We start from the raw sequence: 16,443 nt of genomic DNA on the forward strand, positions 1-16,443 counted from the left end.
GTGAAAATAAATATGCACGTCTATGGGAGTTGGATAACCAAGCATGCCATTTCTATAGATGTTAATGTAGGAGAGCCTCGTATATGTACGGCGACCACTCCAGTCATTTTCCATTTGGATGTGGCAGCCAATGGTCACATTACCAGGTGGGACAGGGCTCAAGAAACCCGTGCTACGGAGAAAGATGGGGGTCCTACCTTTGGAACCCACATCAGAAATGTATTGCCTATCCTGTGAATATGCCATAAATGTCTAACATTTCAATACCCTATTAAGCCGCACCTGCCAATTATAGTTACCTGCTAAAATAACAGGACTAAAAAGCAGCTTGCACATAAATGGGTTGTCCAGTAGTTTGATGGCTTATTCTCAGGGTAGGCTATCAATATCGGATTGGCAGGGGTCCAATGTCCCACATCCCGGCCAATCCACTGTTAGGCCTCCTGCACACGAACGTGTGCTGCCCGTTGCCGTATTGCGGACCGCATTTGCGGATCCGCAATACACGGCACCGTTCTGTGGGCATTCCGCATCACGGATGCGGACCCATTCACTTCAATGATTCCGCAAATCCAGACATGCGGAATGGTGTGGAACGGAACCCTACGGAAGCACTACGGAGTGCTTCCGTGGGGGTTTCGTCCCGTACTTCCGTTCCGCAAATGGATAGAACATGTGCTATCTTTTTTTGGAACGGGCGCATCGCAGACCTATTAAAGTGTATGGGTCTGCAATCCGCTGCGGCTGCCCCGCGGTCGGTGTTCGTGCATTGCGGCCCACAGCACGGCCACGGGGCGCACACGTTCATGTTTAAGAGGCCTTACCTTGTAGTTTCAGCACCAGAATTACACAGTCCTGTCCATTGTGTAGTGAACAGCAGCAGCATTGCATTTGCACAATAGCAGAGCTGTGTAGTGCTTCAGCTACAAGGCTAACAGCGGATTGGCTCGTGGGGTTGGACCTCAGCCAATCTGATGTCAGTATTAAAATCCTGGAGAACCCCTTTAAGAAACTTTCTCTATTTGCTTTCAACGTGGATAGATTGTAAAAGGAGCAGCAGTGTCCATGCTTGACTCCAATCAGACGTCTCCTCGCCACGGTCATTCTGCACTCCCGGTTCTAGTGATCGATGGGACCCCTAGCATTGAAACAGTTATCTATCATAGAGGTGAAAAATGAAATTGGGGGAAAAACCCCTACAAGGGAAACAGATTCACCATTGGCAGTTACCACTATCATTTGTGTGGTACTTTCTTTCAAGATCCCTTGAATAAGACTGTGCTGCTTAAAAAAAAAAAAAGGCCAGAAAATGGAAACCACAGAAATAGGACATACATTTTTCGCATGTTTGTTCCGCACATTTGCTTGTTGGCCAGCTTCTTCATAAATTATTTTATCCTAATATATTATTTTCCAGGTTCGAATCATTCCACTGCAGTTGCAGCGACTGTTTGCACAACTCCTCCTGGTGGATCAGCAGGCGGCATCAACCTCCGACCTTACAAGTAGCTTTGGCTGGGATAATAATGAGGTCTTTTTGCTTTTAAGTATATATTTTTAATCAATGGATATCTGTATGGTTTCCCATTCACTGCAAAAAAAAAAAAAGCTGGAAAAATGTTCCTTTCCTAGCATTTTCATCTCTTCTTTTTTTTTCTTTTTTCTACAATTAGCATGTAAGAACCTTATTTTGGCTCTATTATAGCTTGCGGTCTACTACAGTATCCGTAATCTGTGTTGTAGTCCTGTAGACACTTTCCCATTGATCCCTATGCTATATCTCTGCTGGGAGACCTGTGAAAGCAAGACATAGCATGGTCCATCAGGCTGCATCTTCCATCCAAAGAGAGGAGGCATCTGGCTTGCATTGTGTGAAAACTTAAAAGGGTTTTCCGAGATCTTTATACTGATGACCTATTTTATGGATAGGTTATCAGTATCTGATTGGTGGGGGGCCGACACTCGGGACCCCCATTGATCAGCTATTTGAGAAGGCACCTGAGCTCGCAATACAACCACAGCCTTCTCTGAGCTCACCAAGCACAGCGCAGTACATTGTATAGAGGCTGTGCTTGGTATCACAGCTCAGTCCCCTTCGCCTCTATGGGGCTGAGCTGCGCCTAGGCCGTGTGACCAATGGACGTGTCGTCACATGGCCTAGGGAGAGCTGTGAGAAGGCCGCGGTGGTACTGTGAGTGCCCGTACCTTCTCACACAGCTGATTGGTGGGAGTCCCAGATGTTGGACCCCACCGATTAGATACTGATGACCTATCCAGAGGATAGGTCATCTGTAAAAAGATCTCAGAAAACCCCTTTAATTGCCCCTATGGTAGACCCCACACTATAGTATGAACGTCCTAGTAGGCCCCTATGGTAGACCCCACACTATAGTATGAACGTCCTAGTAGGCCCCTATGGTAGACCCCACACTATAGTATGAACGTCCTAGTAGACTGCGCGCTGAAGTAACACCTACCACTTATACCCTGCAGAGTTGTGCAAAGCTAAGTTACACACACTCATAGAAATCAAGGGGGAAATAAGGTTTTTACAGTGTGAACCAAACCCTTATTTCTTTGGATGCTGCTTTCAGAGGTTTCCACTACTTTCCTGTGAGGAGACAGGATATGATTCAGGTATAAAATAGCGTAGCGATCAATGGGGGACATTTCTATGGGACTACTCATCTCTGAAGACTATGGATACTGCGGTAGACTGCACGCAAGTATCCATTGTGGTGGAGACCTGTGAAAGCCATGTCCAGAACATATAGCTTAGTCTAGCAAACCACATCTTTCATCCAAAGAGATTGGACGTACAGCTGTGTGAAAGCCCCTCTCGTGATGTGGTCACTATTGTCTGACCACCTACTTTAAGTTGGTTTGGTTTTTTGTTAGTTTTTTTTTTTTTGCTCGTTTTTTGCTGGCTTAGGGTACTTTCACACTGGCGTTTTTCTTTTCCAGTGTTGAGTTCCGTCACAGGAGCTCAATACTGGAAAAAAATGATCAGTTTTATCCTAATGCATTCTGAATGGGAGAGCATTCCGTTCAGGATGCATCAGTTCCTCTTACGTTTTTTGGCCGGAGAAAATACCGCAGCATTCTGCAGTTTTCTCTCCGGACAAAAATCCTGAACACTTGCTGGAATGTCGGATGCGGCATTAATTTCCATTAAAATGTATTAGTGCCGGATCCGGCATTAAGTGTTCTGGCAAAACGGTTGCTTTTCTCCAGTCTGCGCATGCGCAGACCTTTAAAAATGCAAAAAAATATAAATACCAAATCCGTTTTTCCGGATGATACCGGAGACAAATGCCATCCGTTTGCGTCCGGATTGCCACAAGTGTGAAAGTACCCTTTATATTATTTGGTTCCTCAAAAAAAAAAAAACTTCAATATTAGTTACACTGCATAACCAGATTAGTTGTAATGTTGTGCATTGTTCAGTACATCTTATAACTGTTTCCATTACCTTTTCAGTTTTTGTTTCTTTACCCTCGTTTGATTCCTTTGCAGCAAACTGGCCAGCATGATGTCCAGGAGTTAAACCGCATTTTGTTTAGTGCCTTGGAAAGCTCTCTGGAGGGCACTTCTGGCCATGATCTCATCAAGAACTTATATCATGGAACTATTGTTAACCGTATCCAGTGCCAGGAATGTGGACATGTCAGTGAGCGGCAGGTGAGCTCCGCTGAACCCTCAGTGACCACAGCATGGCCGGTCAGAAGTTGTTACCACTGAAAACAAAGAATAAGCAGGTTTCAATATTTAATCAATGAATTTTATTTACCCCAAATACTTCAATTCATTTCTGTAAGCTGTCAAAATGGCACAGGTACTAGTATTTGTACGTAATATATGTGCTCTAAAGACAACCTGTCACCTTCCATTTTGTATCTTAGTTAATAACATCGGTCTGATATGCATGGTATTTCTGGGGACGTGTTGTCAGACAATAACGTTTATGGTGTGATCTATAGATTTCAAAATCCTAAATCCTTACCATTTATATTCTGGCCACTGAGCCTCATAATAGGTTGACACTCCCTATTCTGTAGAGAGCACTTCCCAGCAGTCATCTCGCTATAATACAGGCAGGATTACAATGAAAGGCAACAGATTTTTATTTTTATAGATAGATAGATCCACCATTCACAATAGGTGATGGTCGCAGTTTATGGGAAAAAATAAAAATAAAAATGATGGCTTTCAAAGACGCATGTACTTAAAAAACTGAAAATGCACCTGCTCAGGAAGGCAGGGTAAATGGCCTGATCAGGAACTGGTTAAAATAAAAAAAAATAATGACACCACAAGCTCACATTGCAGCTGCTGGCTTTGTCACGTAATCCTGATGTTCTCACTGAAACTACGGTATATAAAAATACTGGGATTTATCCCTGATAATATTAAATTACGGTATGTAACTGTGTGTGTGCGCCATCTACACTTATGTAACTGTGTGTGTGCGCCATCTACACTTATGTAACTGTGTGTGTGCGCCATCTACACTTATGTAACTGTGTGTGCGCGCCATCTACACTTATGTAACTGTGTGTGCGCCATGTACACTTATGTAACTGTGTGTGCGCCATCTACACTTATGTAACTGTGTGTGCGCGCCATCTACACTTATGTAACTGTGTGTGCGCGCCATCTACACTTATGTAACTGTGTGTGTGCGCCATCTACACTTATGTAACTGTGTGCGCGCCATCTACACTTATGTAACTGTGTGCGCGCCATCTACACTTATGTAACTGTGTGCGCGCCATCTACACTTATGTAACTGTGTGTGCGCGCCATCTACACTTATGTAACTGTGTGTGCGCCATCTACACTTATGTAACTGTGTGTGCGCCATCTACACTTATGTAACTGTGTGTGCGCGCCATCTACACTTATGTAACTGTGTGTGCGCGCCATCTACACTTATGTAACTGTGTGTGCGCCATCTACACTTATGTAACTGTGTGTGCGCGCCATCTACACTTATGTAACTGTGTGTGCGCCATCTACACTTATGTAACTGTGTGTGCGCCATCTACACTTATGTAACTGTGTGTCCGCCATCTACACTTATGTAACTGTGTGTGCGCGCCATCTACACTTATGTAACTGTGTGCGCGCCATCTACACTTATGTAACTGTGTGTGCGCGCCATCTACACTTATGTAACTGTGTGTGCGCCATCTACACTTATGTAACTGTGTGTGCGCGCCATCTACACTTATGTAACTGTGTGTGCGCGCCATCTACACTTATGTAACTGTGTGTGCGCCATCTACACTTATGTAACTGTGTGTGCCCGCCATCTACACTTATGTAACTGTGTGTGCGCCATCTACACTTATGTAACTGTGTGTGCGCCATCTACACTTATGTAACTGTGTGTCCGCCATCTACACTTATGTAACTGTGTGTGCGCGCCATCTACACTTATGTAACTGTGTGTGCGCGCCATCTACACTTATGTAACTGTGTGTGCGCGCCATCTACACTTATGTAACTGTGTGTGCGCCATCTACACTTATGTAACTGTGTGTGCGCCATCTACACTTATGTAACTGTGTGTGCGCCATCTACACTTATGTAACTGTGTGTGCGCCATCTACACTTATGTAACTGTGTGTGCGCGCCATCTACACTTATGTAACTGTGTGTGCGCGCCATCTACACTTATGTAACTGTGTGTGCGCGCCATCTACACTTATGTAACTGTGTGTGCGCGCCATCTACACTTATGTAACTGTGTGTGCGCGCCATCTACACTTATGTAACTGTGTGTGCGCGCCATCTACACTTATGTAACTGTGTGTGCGCGCCATCTACACTTATGTAACTGTGTGTGCGCGCCATCTACACTTATGTAACTGTGTGTGCGCGCCATCTACACTTATGTAACTGTGTGTGCGCGCCATCTACACTTATGTAACTGTGTGTGCGCGCCATCTACACTTATGTAACTGTGTGTGCGCGCCATCTACACTTATGTAACTGTGTGTGCGCGCCATCTACACTTATGTAACTGTGTGTGCGCGCCATCTACACTTATGTAACAGGTTCTCTTTAATGACTGTCTCTGTACTTTGTATACAGGAAGATTTCCTTGATCTTACAGTAGCTGTGAAAGACATGGGCAGTTTAGAGGAGTCCTTATGCAGCATGTATGTGGAAGAAGAAATCTTTGATGGAGACAACCTGTATCGATGTGGATCCTGTAACAAACTAGTCCCAGCTGCCAAGGTGCCTTGCTCTGTTTCCTTTGCTTAAGGAGAATATTCGACCCTATTAAACCAGGCAGACTGCCTTGTAGGGTGGATCACGCTGATTAAAACAATGCCTCATGTATGTCTATACAATGCAGCGTTCCACAGGAAACTGTGCTTTTCTTAATATGCTAATTAGTTAGTTAAAGCACCGAGGGGTCGGCCAGAGCCTTTGGAGCACCAATTGTGGGTACTCCTGCAGCCTTAGCCTCTCCCCTTTTCACCTGGATCTCAGGGGATGTCTCGCCTGTCAGTCCATCAAATCAGATGATTTCCTTCAGTATTTTAGGTTTACTTTCATTTTAGCAGAGAGAGGTTAAATTTGGGTGAGAATCCCCATCTTCTACCAACTGTGAGGAGGAGGAGGAGCTGATTCTATAAAGCATCTGATGGGTAAATAGAGCTTTGTGCTCAGATCTGGCCACGTTTTCGGTGAACAAATCAGTTTGCCTGGTTCGCTGTTTTGTCAAGTTGCCGGTCCATAGAATAGACTTGGAGGATCAATTCCGCTATTCCACAAATTTTGCCTAAAGCTAATTGTAAATGTGATGAATTATTTCACACACACATCATGCTGGGCAATGAATCAGCAACTTAAAGGGGGTTGTCTCACTTCAGCAAATGGCATTTATCATGTGCGGATTCCAACCCAAAATAGAGCATGCAGCTACTTTCTTCCGTGTAAGGGAAAAAAAAATATGCTGCTTCCTATTGAAATGAATTGAATGCTGTTTTGAGGCGCCAAAAAACTCCACTGGACGTAACAGTTTCCTAGGTCTTCATTATCTCATCAGCGGGGGTATGAGTCCCGCGTTCCCCACCAATCAACTATTTCAGAGAGCGCCGGTCTCACAGGAGCTCTGGTGAGTGCTGCAGGCACCCGGCTGCTTTCCAAGGACAGCGCTGTACATGGTATAGTGGCAGTGCTTGGTATTGCAGCTCAGCAAGCTCACAGACTTGAAGGAGCTGAGCTGCAAATAGGCCACGAGACAGATGTACGGTCATGTCCAGGGCTGTGGAGTCGGTAGATAAATGCTCCGACTCCTCAGTTTTTGTTTTCCTCTGTATTTAATATGCAAATGTTTTTGTTTTTTTTCATTCCTTGAAGGAAAGAAAGGCAACATACATGTCATTACCACAGAACTACTGGCTAGGAAGCCGCTGCCTTCTCCTTTGTGTGCTGATCTTCTGCTGAAGATCGGGCAGTGGGAGGATCCAGGACGGGGCATTGATTGTAAAACATGATTTCCCTAGTAGAATCCCATAGTCATGTTTAAAGGTTAAGGGCTCTTTCACACTTGCGTTCTTGTCTTCCGGCATAGAGTTCCGTCGTCGGGACTCTATGCCGGAAGAATACTGATCAGGATTATCCTAATGCATTCTGAATGGAGAGTAATCCGTTCAGGATGCATCAGGATGTCTTCAGTTCCGGTACGGAACGTTTTTTGGCCGGAGAAAATACCGCAGCATGCTGCGCTTTTTGCTCCGGCCAAAAATCCTGAAGACTTGCCGCAAGGCCGGATCCGGGATCAATGCCCATTGAAAGGCATTGATCCGGATCCGGCCTTAAGCTAAACGTCGTTTCGGCGCATTGCCGGAGCCGACATTTAGCTTTTTCTGAATAGTTACCATGGCTGCCGGGACGCTAAAGTCCTGACAGCCATGGTAAGTGTAGCGGGGAGCAGGGGAGCAGCATACTTACCGTCCGTGCGGCTCCCCGGGCGCTCCAGAGTGACGTCAGGGCGCCCCAAGCGCATGGATCACGTGATCACATGGATCACGTCATCCATGCGCATGGGGCGCTCTGACGTCATTCTGGAGCGCCCGGGGAGCCGCACGGACTGTAAGTATACCGCTCCCCCGCTCCCCGCTCCTACTATGGCAACCAGGACTTTAATAGCGTCCTGGGTGCCATAGTAACACTGAAAGCATTTGGAAGACGGTTCCGTCTTCAAATGCTTTCAGTACACTTGCGTTGTTACGGATCCGGCAGGCACCTCCGGCAACGGAAGTGCATGCCGGATCCCAACAACGCAAGTGTGAAAGAGGCCTAAGCTAACAATCTGAGTTTACAAGTTTTTATAGCCTTAGCTGAATGACAGCAGTTTGTCAAATGGTTTACAGCTTCAGTCTTGAGCTATTGACTATACATTCCCGTCACTTATACAAGTGTCTGTAGTCCTGCAAAAAACATATTTACTTAATCAGTTATCAGTGAGAGGCTAGGTTAACCATGGGCGTCGCGTTCCCTGTAACAGCGGAACACAACACAATGGAAAGTATAAGTATTGCCGCTCCTTAACTGTGCGTTGCGTGCCATATAGTGAAGCATATGAAAAGCATGCTTCTTCACGGTCACTTAACGCGTTCGTTTTGCGGTAACGTGACGCACTGTATTCTACTACACCGGGCCCCGCTCACTGTTGTATACGGTAATCATATCTAACTTGTGGGTATTGTTAAAGTATTCCAATCATCTTAAATCTAGCGCTGTACTACTTACTACTAACTTCTTGGCAGTCAGGAGGCCGGGTGGGCGCTTGTAGCGTAGCTCACTTATCTCACTGCGCCAGCGCCGCCCACTTTATGAATGAAGCAGGCACCGGGCCCCGCTGCCATCACAGAAACAGATGCCGACCCCTATTCACTACACAGGGACACTGTTATGGGGGGGATCTGTGGATGACACATAAGATAAGATGCTGTATATATGTCATCCGCATATTCCCCCATAACAGTGCAATCCACAGATGCCCCCACAATGATCCCCCATAACAGTGCCATCCACAGATGCCCCCATAACAGTGCCATCCACTGATGCCCCCATAATAGTGCCATCCACAGACCACCGTTAGTTCAAAACCCACCAAAAGCACACCTTTTGGTTCAAAATATTTTTTTTCTTATTTTCCTCCTCAAAAACCTAGGTGCGTCTTATGGGCAGGTGCGTCTTATAGGGCGAAAAATACAGTAATTAATTATAACTTTTTGTGAATTGGGACATTTAAACTTGCTTTTTTTTATTTTTATTCCAATTTAAATCTAGTAGGAGTCGGAGTCGCTTCATTTTTTGCCGACTCCGGGTACCCAAAATTGCCTCCGAACTCCTCGACTCCGACTCCACAGCCCTGGTCATGTCACATGGCCTAGAAAGAGGGCTGTGGTGCTTACTGAGTGCTGGCCTGTTCTAACTGCTAATCAGTGAGGGTCCCAGGTGTCGGACCCCTGCCTATCTGATATTGATGAGCTATATATAGTATAAATTCCCGGATAACCATATATATAGTATAAATTCTATATATAGACAACGAAGAATCAGGGCAGCACACCTGGTGATGTATAGATGGGTGCCAGCGGTGGGAACACCTTACCAAGGTGTATGGTATAGAAAAAGAAAGGACACCGCAGCACATCCGTAGGTGAAAAATGTGGATCTTTATTCACCCTTGCGACGTTTCAGTCCACTTGCTGGGACTATTATCAAGATCCACATTTTTCACCTACGGATGTGCTGCGGTGTTATATATATATATATAATTTTTTTTTTGAAAGAGCTCCAGTTTGCTCTTTAAAACTAACACTGTGACTTTTTTGTCTCCGCAGTCCGCCAAACTGAGAAAATTACCTCCTTTCCTCACAATTTCTCTTCTGAGGTTCAACTTTGACTTCACAAAGTGTGAGCGGTATAAAGAGACTTCACGATACACTTTTCCTACGCGCCTCAACATCCGCCCATTTTGTGAGCAGGTTTGAGAGGGGTTCACTTTTATTTTGTCTTATATCTTTGTACAAGCACTTTGCACCTGTTTTCACAAAAATTGGTAGTGGAAAATTTTATTGCCTTAATTATTATCATTATTTTATTGTCAGACAGTCCGACATGGCAATTAGTTTCATTCTGGTGTCTGCTTCTATTTATTTTTTATTTTTTTAGACTATAATGCAGAGTGGTAACTACTCGTCAAGTGATATCGGAGTGAACAATGTGCAGAGGAGGGTGTCCTGCCTAACAGATTTTTATGGAATGTCCTGTCAATAATGCATAAATGTTTCAGATGGGGAGTCCTTTACAAGTTGGAAGGCGGCATCAGAAAATGACCTATTGTTTAAATTACATTTTAGGTCAAACATAGGGGGACATTTATTGACTAGCGTATTCCCCGCTGGTCTCAAGTCCCTCTGTGCTCCAAAATTATTTAGGCACCGGCCACTATATAAGTTTGGCGCTTCGTTTGGGACCGAAAACTTTATGCCCTTTGGGTGATGTAGATTTAAGCCATTTTCCACGCCAAAAAACAACGTGGAAAATGATAAATGAGCAGGGCCGGCCCGCACCACACTGCTTTTTCTCTCCACTTTGAGAGAGTGGGGGGAAAGTCCCAAGTTTTGCCGTACATAAGCAGTGTCCCCCAGGTTATACCTATATATACAGTGCTGCCCATAATTATTCATACCCCTGGCACATTTTGACTTAAAGTTACTTTTATTCAACCAGCAAGTAATTTTTTGATGGGAAATGACATAGGTGTCTCCCAAAAGATAATAAGACGATGTACAAGAGGCATTATTGTGGAAAAAAACATTTCTCAGCTTTTATTTGCATTTGAGCAAAAAGTGTCCAGTCCAAAATTATTCATACCCTTCTCAATAATCAATAGAAAAGCCTTTATTGGCTATTACAGCAATCAAACGCTTCCTATAATTGCAGACCAGCTTTTTGCAGGTCTCCACGGGTATTTTTGCCCATTCATCTTTAGCAATGAGCTCCAAATCTTTCAGGTTGGAGGGTCTTCTTGCCATCACCCTGATTTTTAGCTCCCTCCACAGATTCTCAATTGGATTCAAGTCTGGACTCTGGCTGGGCCACTCCAAAATGTTAATATTGTCTGCTAACCATTTCTTCACCACTTTTGCTATGTGTTTTGGGTCATTGTCATGCTGAAATGTCCACTGGTGCCCAAGGCCAAGTTTCTCTGCAGACGGCCTGATGTTGTCGTTGAGAATCCTCATGTATTGCTCTTTTTTCATGGTGCCGTTTACTGCGATTAGGTTCCCTGATCCATTGGCTGAAAAACCCCCCCAAAGCATTAGGTTCCCACCACCATGTTTGACAGTGGGGATGGTGTTCTATGGGTTGAAGGCTTCTCCTTTTTTTATGCCAAATGAAGGAAACATCATTGTGACCAAACAATTCAATTTTTGTTTCATCTGACCATAACACAGAAGACCGGAAGTCGTCTTCTTTATCCAGATGAGCTTTTGCAAAGGCCAAGCAAGCTTTTGTGTGCCTTATCTGGAGAAGTGGCGTCCTCCTTGGTCTGCAGTGTCAGTTGGATTGTCGGCCTTGAGACATTGCCACCAGCAGAGCCCAGATTCACCAGGATGGCCTTGGTGGTGATCCTTGGATTCTTTTTCACCTCTCTAACTATCCTCCTGGCCAGCACAGGTGTCACTTTTGGCTTCCGACCACGTCCTCTGAGATTTTCCACAGTGCGGAACTTTATTGTTTTTTTGCTCAAATGTAAATAAAAGCTGAGAAATGTTTTTTCCCCACAATAATGCCTCTTGTACATCGTCTTATTATCTTTTGGGAGACACCTATGTCATTTCCCGTCAAAAAATTACTTGCTGGTTGAATAAAAGTAACTTTAAGTCAAAATTTTTCCAGGGGTATGAATAATTATGGGCAGCACTGTAGATAACGCAAGATCCACCATTCACAATACGTCACAGCTTATCTACTCCCCCTCCTTGCAGAGTGTCGTCTGCTTAGCTCACGGAGCGTGTCTAGTAAACTCTCTCATAGAAGTTAGAGTCGTCTCCTGACTATAGTTTCCTATGGTCCATGTGGCTACTGTAAAGCATATCTCTGAACTGCTATTAACTCAAGCTCGGGCAAGATGGCCGCCCCCCATAATAGTGCAGAAGATAGAATAACAAAACCTGCAATCTAAAAAAAAGAATATGCATTAGTATCTGGTTTTAATTAGTAAAACATACAGGGGATACTTTCCATTTGCATTTTGTTAAGCTTTTAAGGAATAGTCTCAGCTTTTAAGGAGCATTCTCCTATTGCAGATGCTTGTGTTCTCCTCTCTGGTCATTCACTGCCTCTCTTCTCTCTTTTAGAATCATTTGGAGGATTCAGTGCAGACGTATGAGCTTTTTTCAGTAATCATACACAAGGGCGGATGTTATGGAGGCCATTATCATGTATACATCCGGGACGTAGATGAGCTGGGACACTGGAGTTTTCAGGTAATTGTGTCAGTTGCTAATCACAGACAAGTTATCGTTTTTAATGTAATGGTGCCGTCCACTGGCATAGACATTGGATTTTCTGCAGATCCTGTAGAAATAAGTGGCCTCTGCGGATGACTGACTATTGGAGGGGGTCTGGCAGATGTTTCCTGATTGCAGAGTGGGTTTTAACTCCTTAAAGGGAACCTGTCAACTCCCATATGCTCCCAGACCTGTTGATTTCAGTGGTCTGTCACACCTGTGATGGCGGTCAGTAATTTTAGAGTACTGACCTGCTAAAGCCAGCGATGCAAGAGAGATGAGACCTATGAAGCATGTTGCACCCCACCCGTTCTCCCCTAGCTCTGGGAAATCACTGACCGTTTTCTTTCCTATGCACAGCAAAAAAGATGATCAGTCAGCATCCAGAGGACGGGGCCAGCGTGCTTCATAGGTCTCATCTCTCTCTCATCCGTAACCTGCAGAATTTAGTGAGTCAGTCGATCTATGATTAAGATTTTTTTTAAGCACCGTATTAAGGATTGTGTCTGTGTCTATGTCTTTGTAATAAAGAATTTAAGATTTTACACCACCATCTGGAGTGCCAGAGATTTCTGCTTAATATTCCTGTGTGAGTTCTTAAGCTTGTTCCTTGCACCCTCCAAGATTAAGTAATGGGGACTGCGTGAGCTGTGTGTGTCTTTTATGTAGTTAGGGTTAAAGGGGTTTTCCAAGACTTTTTAAACTGATGACTTATCCTCTAGACAGGTTATCAGTACCTGATTGGTGGGGGTCCGTCACCTGGGACCCCCGCCTATCAGCTATTTTGAAAAGGCACTGGTGCTCCTGTGAAAATACTTTATTTTCTAACTTAGATAAATTTTTGGGTCCGAAGATTTTTTTTTCCCCCCATATGCACTGTACTGTATAATTACCTATATTCTACGGGTCAGTATGAGTACATAAAGTATAATTCATTGTTTCCTTAATTGTTGTTGCATTTTTTTTTTTTTTTGCACGCCGTACATGATTCAGTTTAAAGGGGTTGTCCGGGATTATATTGATGACCTATCCTCAGGATAGGTCAGCAATATGAGATCGGCCAGGGTCAGCTATAGGAAGAGGCTGAAGCACTCTATGAGCACTTATTCCCCTTTGTAGGCCATGCGATATTATGTTCATCAGTCACATGGCCTGAGTGCAGTTCAAGTGAATGGGGCTGAGCTGCCATGGCAAACAGTCACTATCAATTGGGTGTCACTGTGCTTGGTAAGCTGCGAAGAGGCCGTGGTGCTCACTGGAGCTCTGCATTCTTCTCAAGCCAACAGCTGATCGGCGATAGGTCATCAGTGTCAGATCGGCAGGGGATTGACTCCTGGGACCCTCCCCCCCCCATCGATCTCATGTTGATGATCTATCAATGGGTCATCAATATGATAATCCCAGGAAAACCCCCTTAAATATCTTTTGTTTTTTTCCTATAGGTCACTATAATTTTATTGATCTTAACTTATTATTTTCCCACTTGGGAACTAAAAGCTAAAAAAATTTGATTGCATTTACAATGCTTTGGAATACCTTATATTGTAAAGCATTCATTTTTCATTGTGTCTATTATGCCATGCCTTTGTAATGCCCATGGCTCTCATGGTAACCCATCAGCACCCCAGGATCACATCACTGGGTGCCGGTAGGGTGGTTGAAGGAGCCTCCTCCCTCTGTTAGACTCCTTGGATGTTGCAGCATCTGATGGATTAAACTACCAGGGTTGGAGTTCTGGAAGTTCTTAGAGGAATTGAATAATCCTTTGGTGCTTAGACATGTACAGCTCTGCCTTCCAGGCTCTACAAATGTACAAACAACACGTATCCAGAACGTGAGTAAAAAATATATATTTTTACTTTGTCAAGGACACAAATGATTTGCTTTTTTTAATTCGAGTTCCAGATACCTATTATTTTCCGAAACTGCAGCAGGAGCCTGGCTCTATATTTTTACAGCACTCCATCTGCTGATCTCGTCGGTACAGTGACAGTGCCCATAATATTGTAAGGGATCGCTCTCTCACAGGGGGTCAGCAATGACAAACTTCTCATCAAACGAGGGGTTTCCAAGCCCAAACAGTGCTTTATTGTGTCACTTTAAGCAGTACAGATGATCTTTACAGTTATCACTTAACTGGAGGAGGTTCCAACACCAGCACCAGAAAGCATAAACACCTGTCCGTCTGGGCTCTAACTAAGGGTCCATTCACACGTCTGCAAAATGGATCCAGATCCGTTCCGCAACGTTGCGGAAAGGATCCGGACCCATTCATTTTCAATGGGGCCGGCAAAGATGCGGACAGCATACAGTGTGCTGTCCGCATCCGCACTTCCGTTTCGCCAAAAATAGAACATGTCCTATTCTTGTCCGCAGGCATGGACAAGAAAAGGCATTTCTTTTAAAGTGCCGGCCATGTGCGGTTCGCAAAATGCGGAACGCACATGGCCGGTGTCCGTGTTTTGCGGATCCTCAATTTGCGGACCACAAAACACGTGCGGATGTGTGAATGGACCCTAACACATAGGTCTCTATCTCACCTCTAAGCCACTGTTCACACCAGGGACTATTTCCAGCTCCACTACGCCATATGGTCCAGCAGCCTCCTGGCTGTGACCAACACGCAACCTTTAGGGGATCACGTTCCAACAGCCCTCCTGGCTGTGACCACAATGAGCATCTCAGTCTTCCCTCTTTAGACCCCCCCACCCTTCTCCCACTCTGAAGATTGCTTATCGCACCTGGCATCACCTCAGGCCAGGTGATCGTGGGGAAAACACAGCAAATCCTAACATACATCTCCTCTAATAGGTTTACTGCACCATTCTAGGAGACACATATCTTCCCTCTTCATATATGAGGCCTGTCACTGCCTCACAATATATATGTCTCCATGGCATAGATATATACGTCATAGAGCGTTAAGGGGTTAAACAATACATGCATACAGTGTATATGTATGTGTGTGTATATATATGTGTGTGTGTGTGTGTGTGTGTGTGTGTGTATATGTATGTATATATATATATATATATATATATATATATATACACACACACTGACCAAAAATATAAACGCAACACTTTCGGTTTTGCTCCCATTTTGCATGAGCTGAACTCAAAGATCTGAGACGTTTTCTGCATACACAAAAGACCCATTACTCCAATATTGTTCACAAATCTGTCTAAATCTGTGTTAGTGAGCACTTCTCCTTTGCCGAGATAATTCATCCAACCTCACAAGTGTGGCATATCAAGCTACTGAATAGACAGCATGAATATTGCTCAGGTGTGCCTTAGACTGCCCACAAAAAAAGGCCACTCTGAAACGTGCATCGTTTTGCCTTAGGCTTGTTTCACACTAGCGGCAGGGGAGTCCGGCAGGCTGTTCCGGCGGGTGCACAGCCTGTCTGATCCGTCCTGCCGCTAGTTCACGTGTGCCCCCGGACTATAATGGGGGCGGAGTTCCAGCGGCAGCACGGACGGCAGCGCACGGCGAGAGGCAGCCGGACTAAAAGTACTGCATGTCGTCGTTTTAGTCCGGCTGCCTCTCGCCGTGCTGCTGCCGGAACTCCACCCCTGCCCCCATTATAGTCAATGGGGACGGAGCGGCAGTCCGGGGGCACACGTGAACTAGCGGCAGAACGGATCCGACAGGCTGTTCACCCACCGGAACAGCCTACCGGACTCCCCTGCCGCTAATGTGAAACCAGTCAGTATCTGGTGTGGCCACCATTTGCCTCACGCAGCACAACACATCTCCGTCACATAGAGTTGATCAGGTTGTTGATTGCAGCCTGGGGAATGTTGATCCACTCCTCTTCAATAGTTGTGCGAAGTTGCAGAATATTGGCAGGAACTGGAACATGCTGTCGTATACGCCGATCCAGAGC

At 44.9% G+C, this 16,443-nt stretch overlaps 1 protein-coding gene across 3 annotated transcripts in view; it reads left to right on the top strand.

Moving 5' to 3' along the window:
• USP40 (ubiquitin specific peptidase 40) overlaps positions 1 to 16,443 on the top strand; it is a 93,361-nt gene that overhangs the window by 16,722 nt on the left and 60,196 nt on the right. For all 3 annotated transcript variants that reach the window (XR_005780481.1, XM_040440158.1, XM_040440159.1), the window contains exons 4-8: positions 1,418 to 1,531; positions 3,517 to 3,681; positions 6,100 to 6,246; positions 9,873 to 10,016; positions 12,399 to 12,527. Coding sequence is in view for 2 of the 3 variants with exons in the window: in XM_040440158.1 (XP_040296092.1) it covers positions 1,418 to 1,531; positions 3,517 to 3,681; positions 6,100 to 6,246; positions 9,873 to 10,016; positions 12,399 to 12,527 (699 nt within the window). In the remaining variant the exon portion in view is untranslated. The remainder of the gene's footprint in view (positions 1 to 1,417; positions 1,532 to 3,516; positions 3,682 to 6,099; positions 6,247 to 9,872; positions 10,017 to 12,398; positions 12,528 to 16,443) is intronic.

Source organism: Bufo bufo, chromosome 7 (assembly GCF_905171765.1).
Source record: "Bufo bufo chromosome 7, aBufBuf1.1, whole genome shotgun sequence".
Taxonomy (NCBI): Eukaryota; Metazoa; Chordata; class Amphibia; order Anura; family Bufonidae; genus Bufo; species Bufo bufo.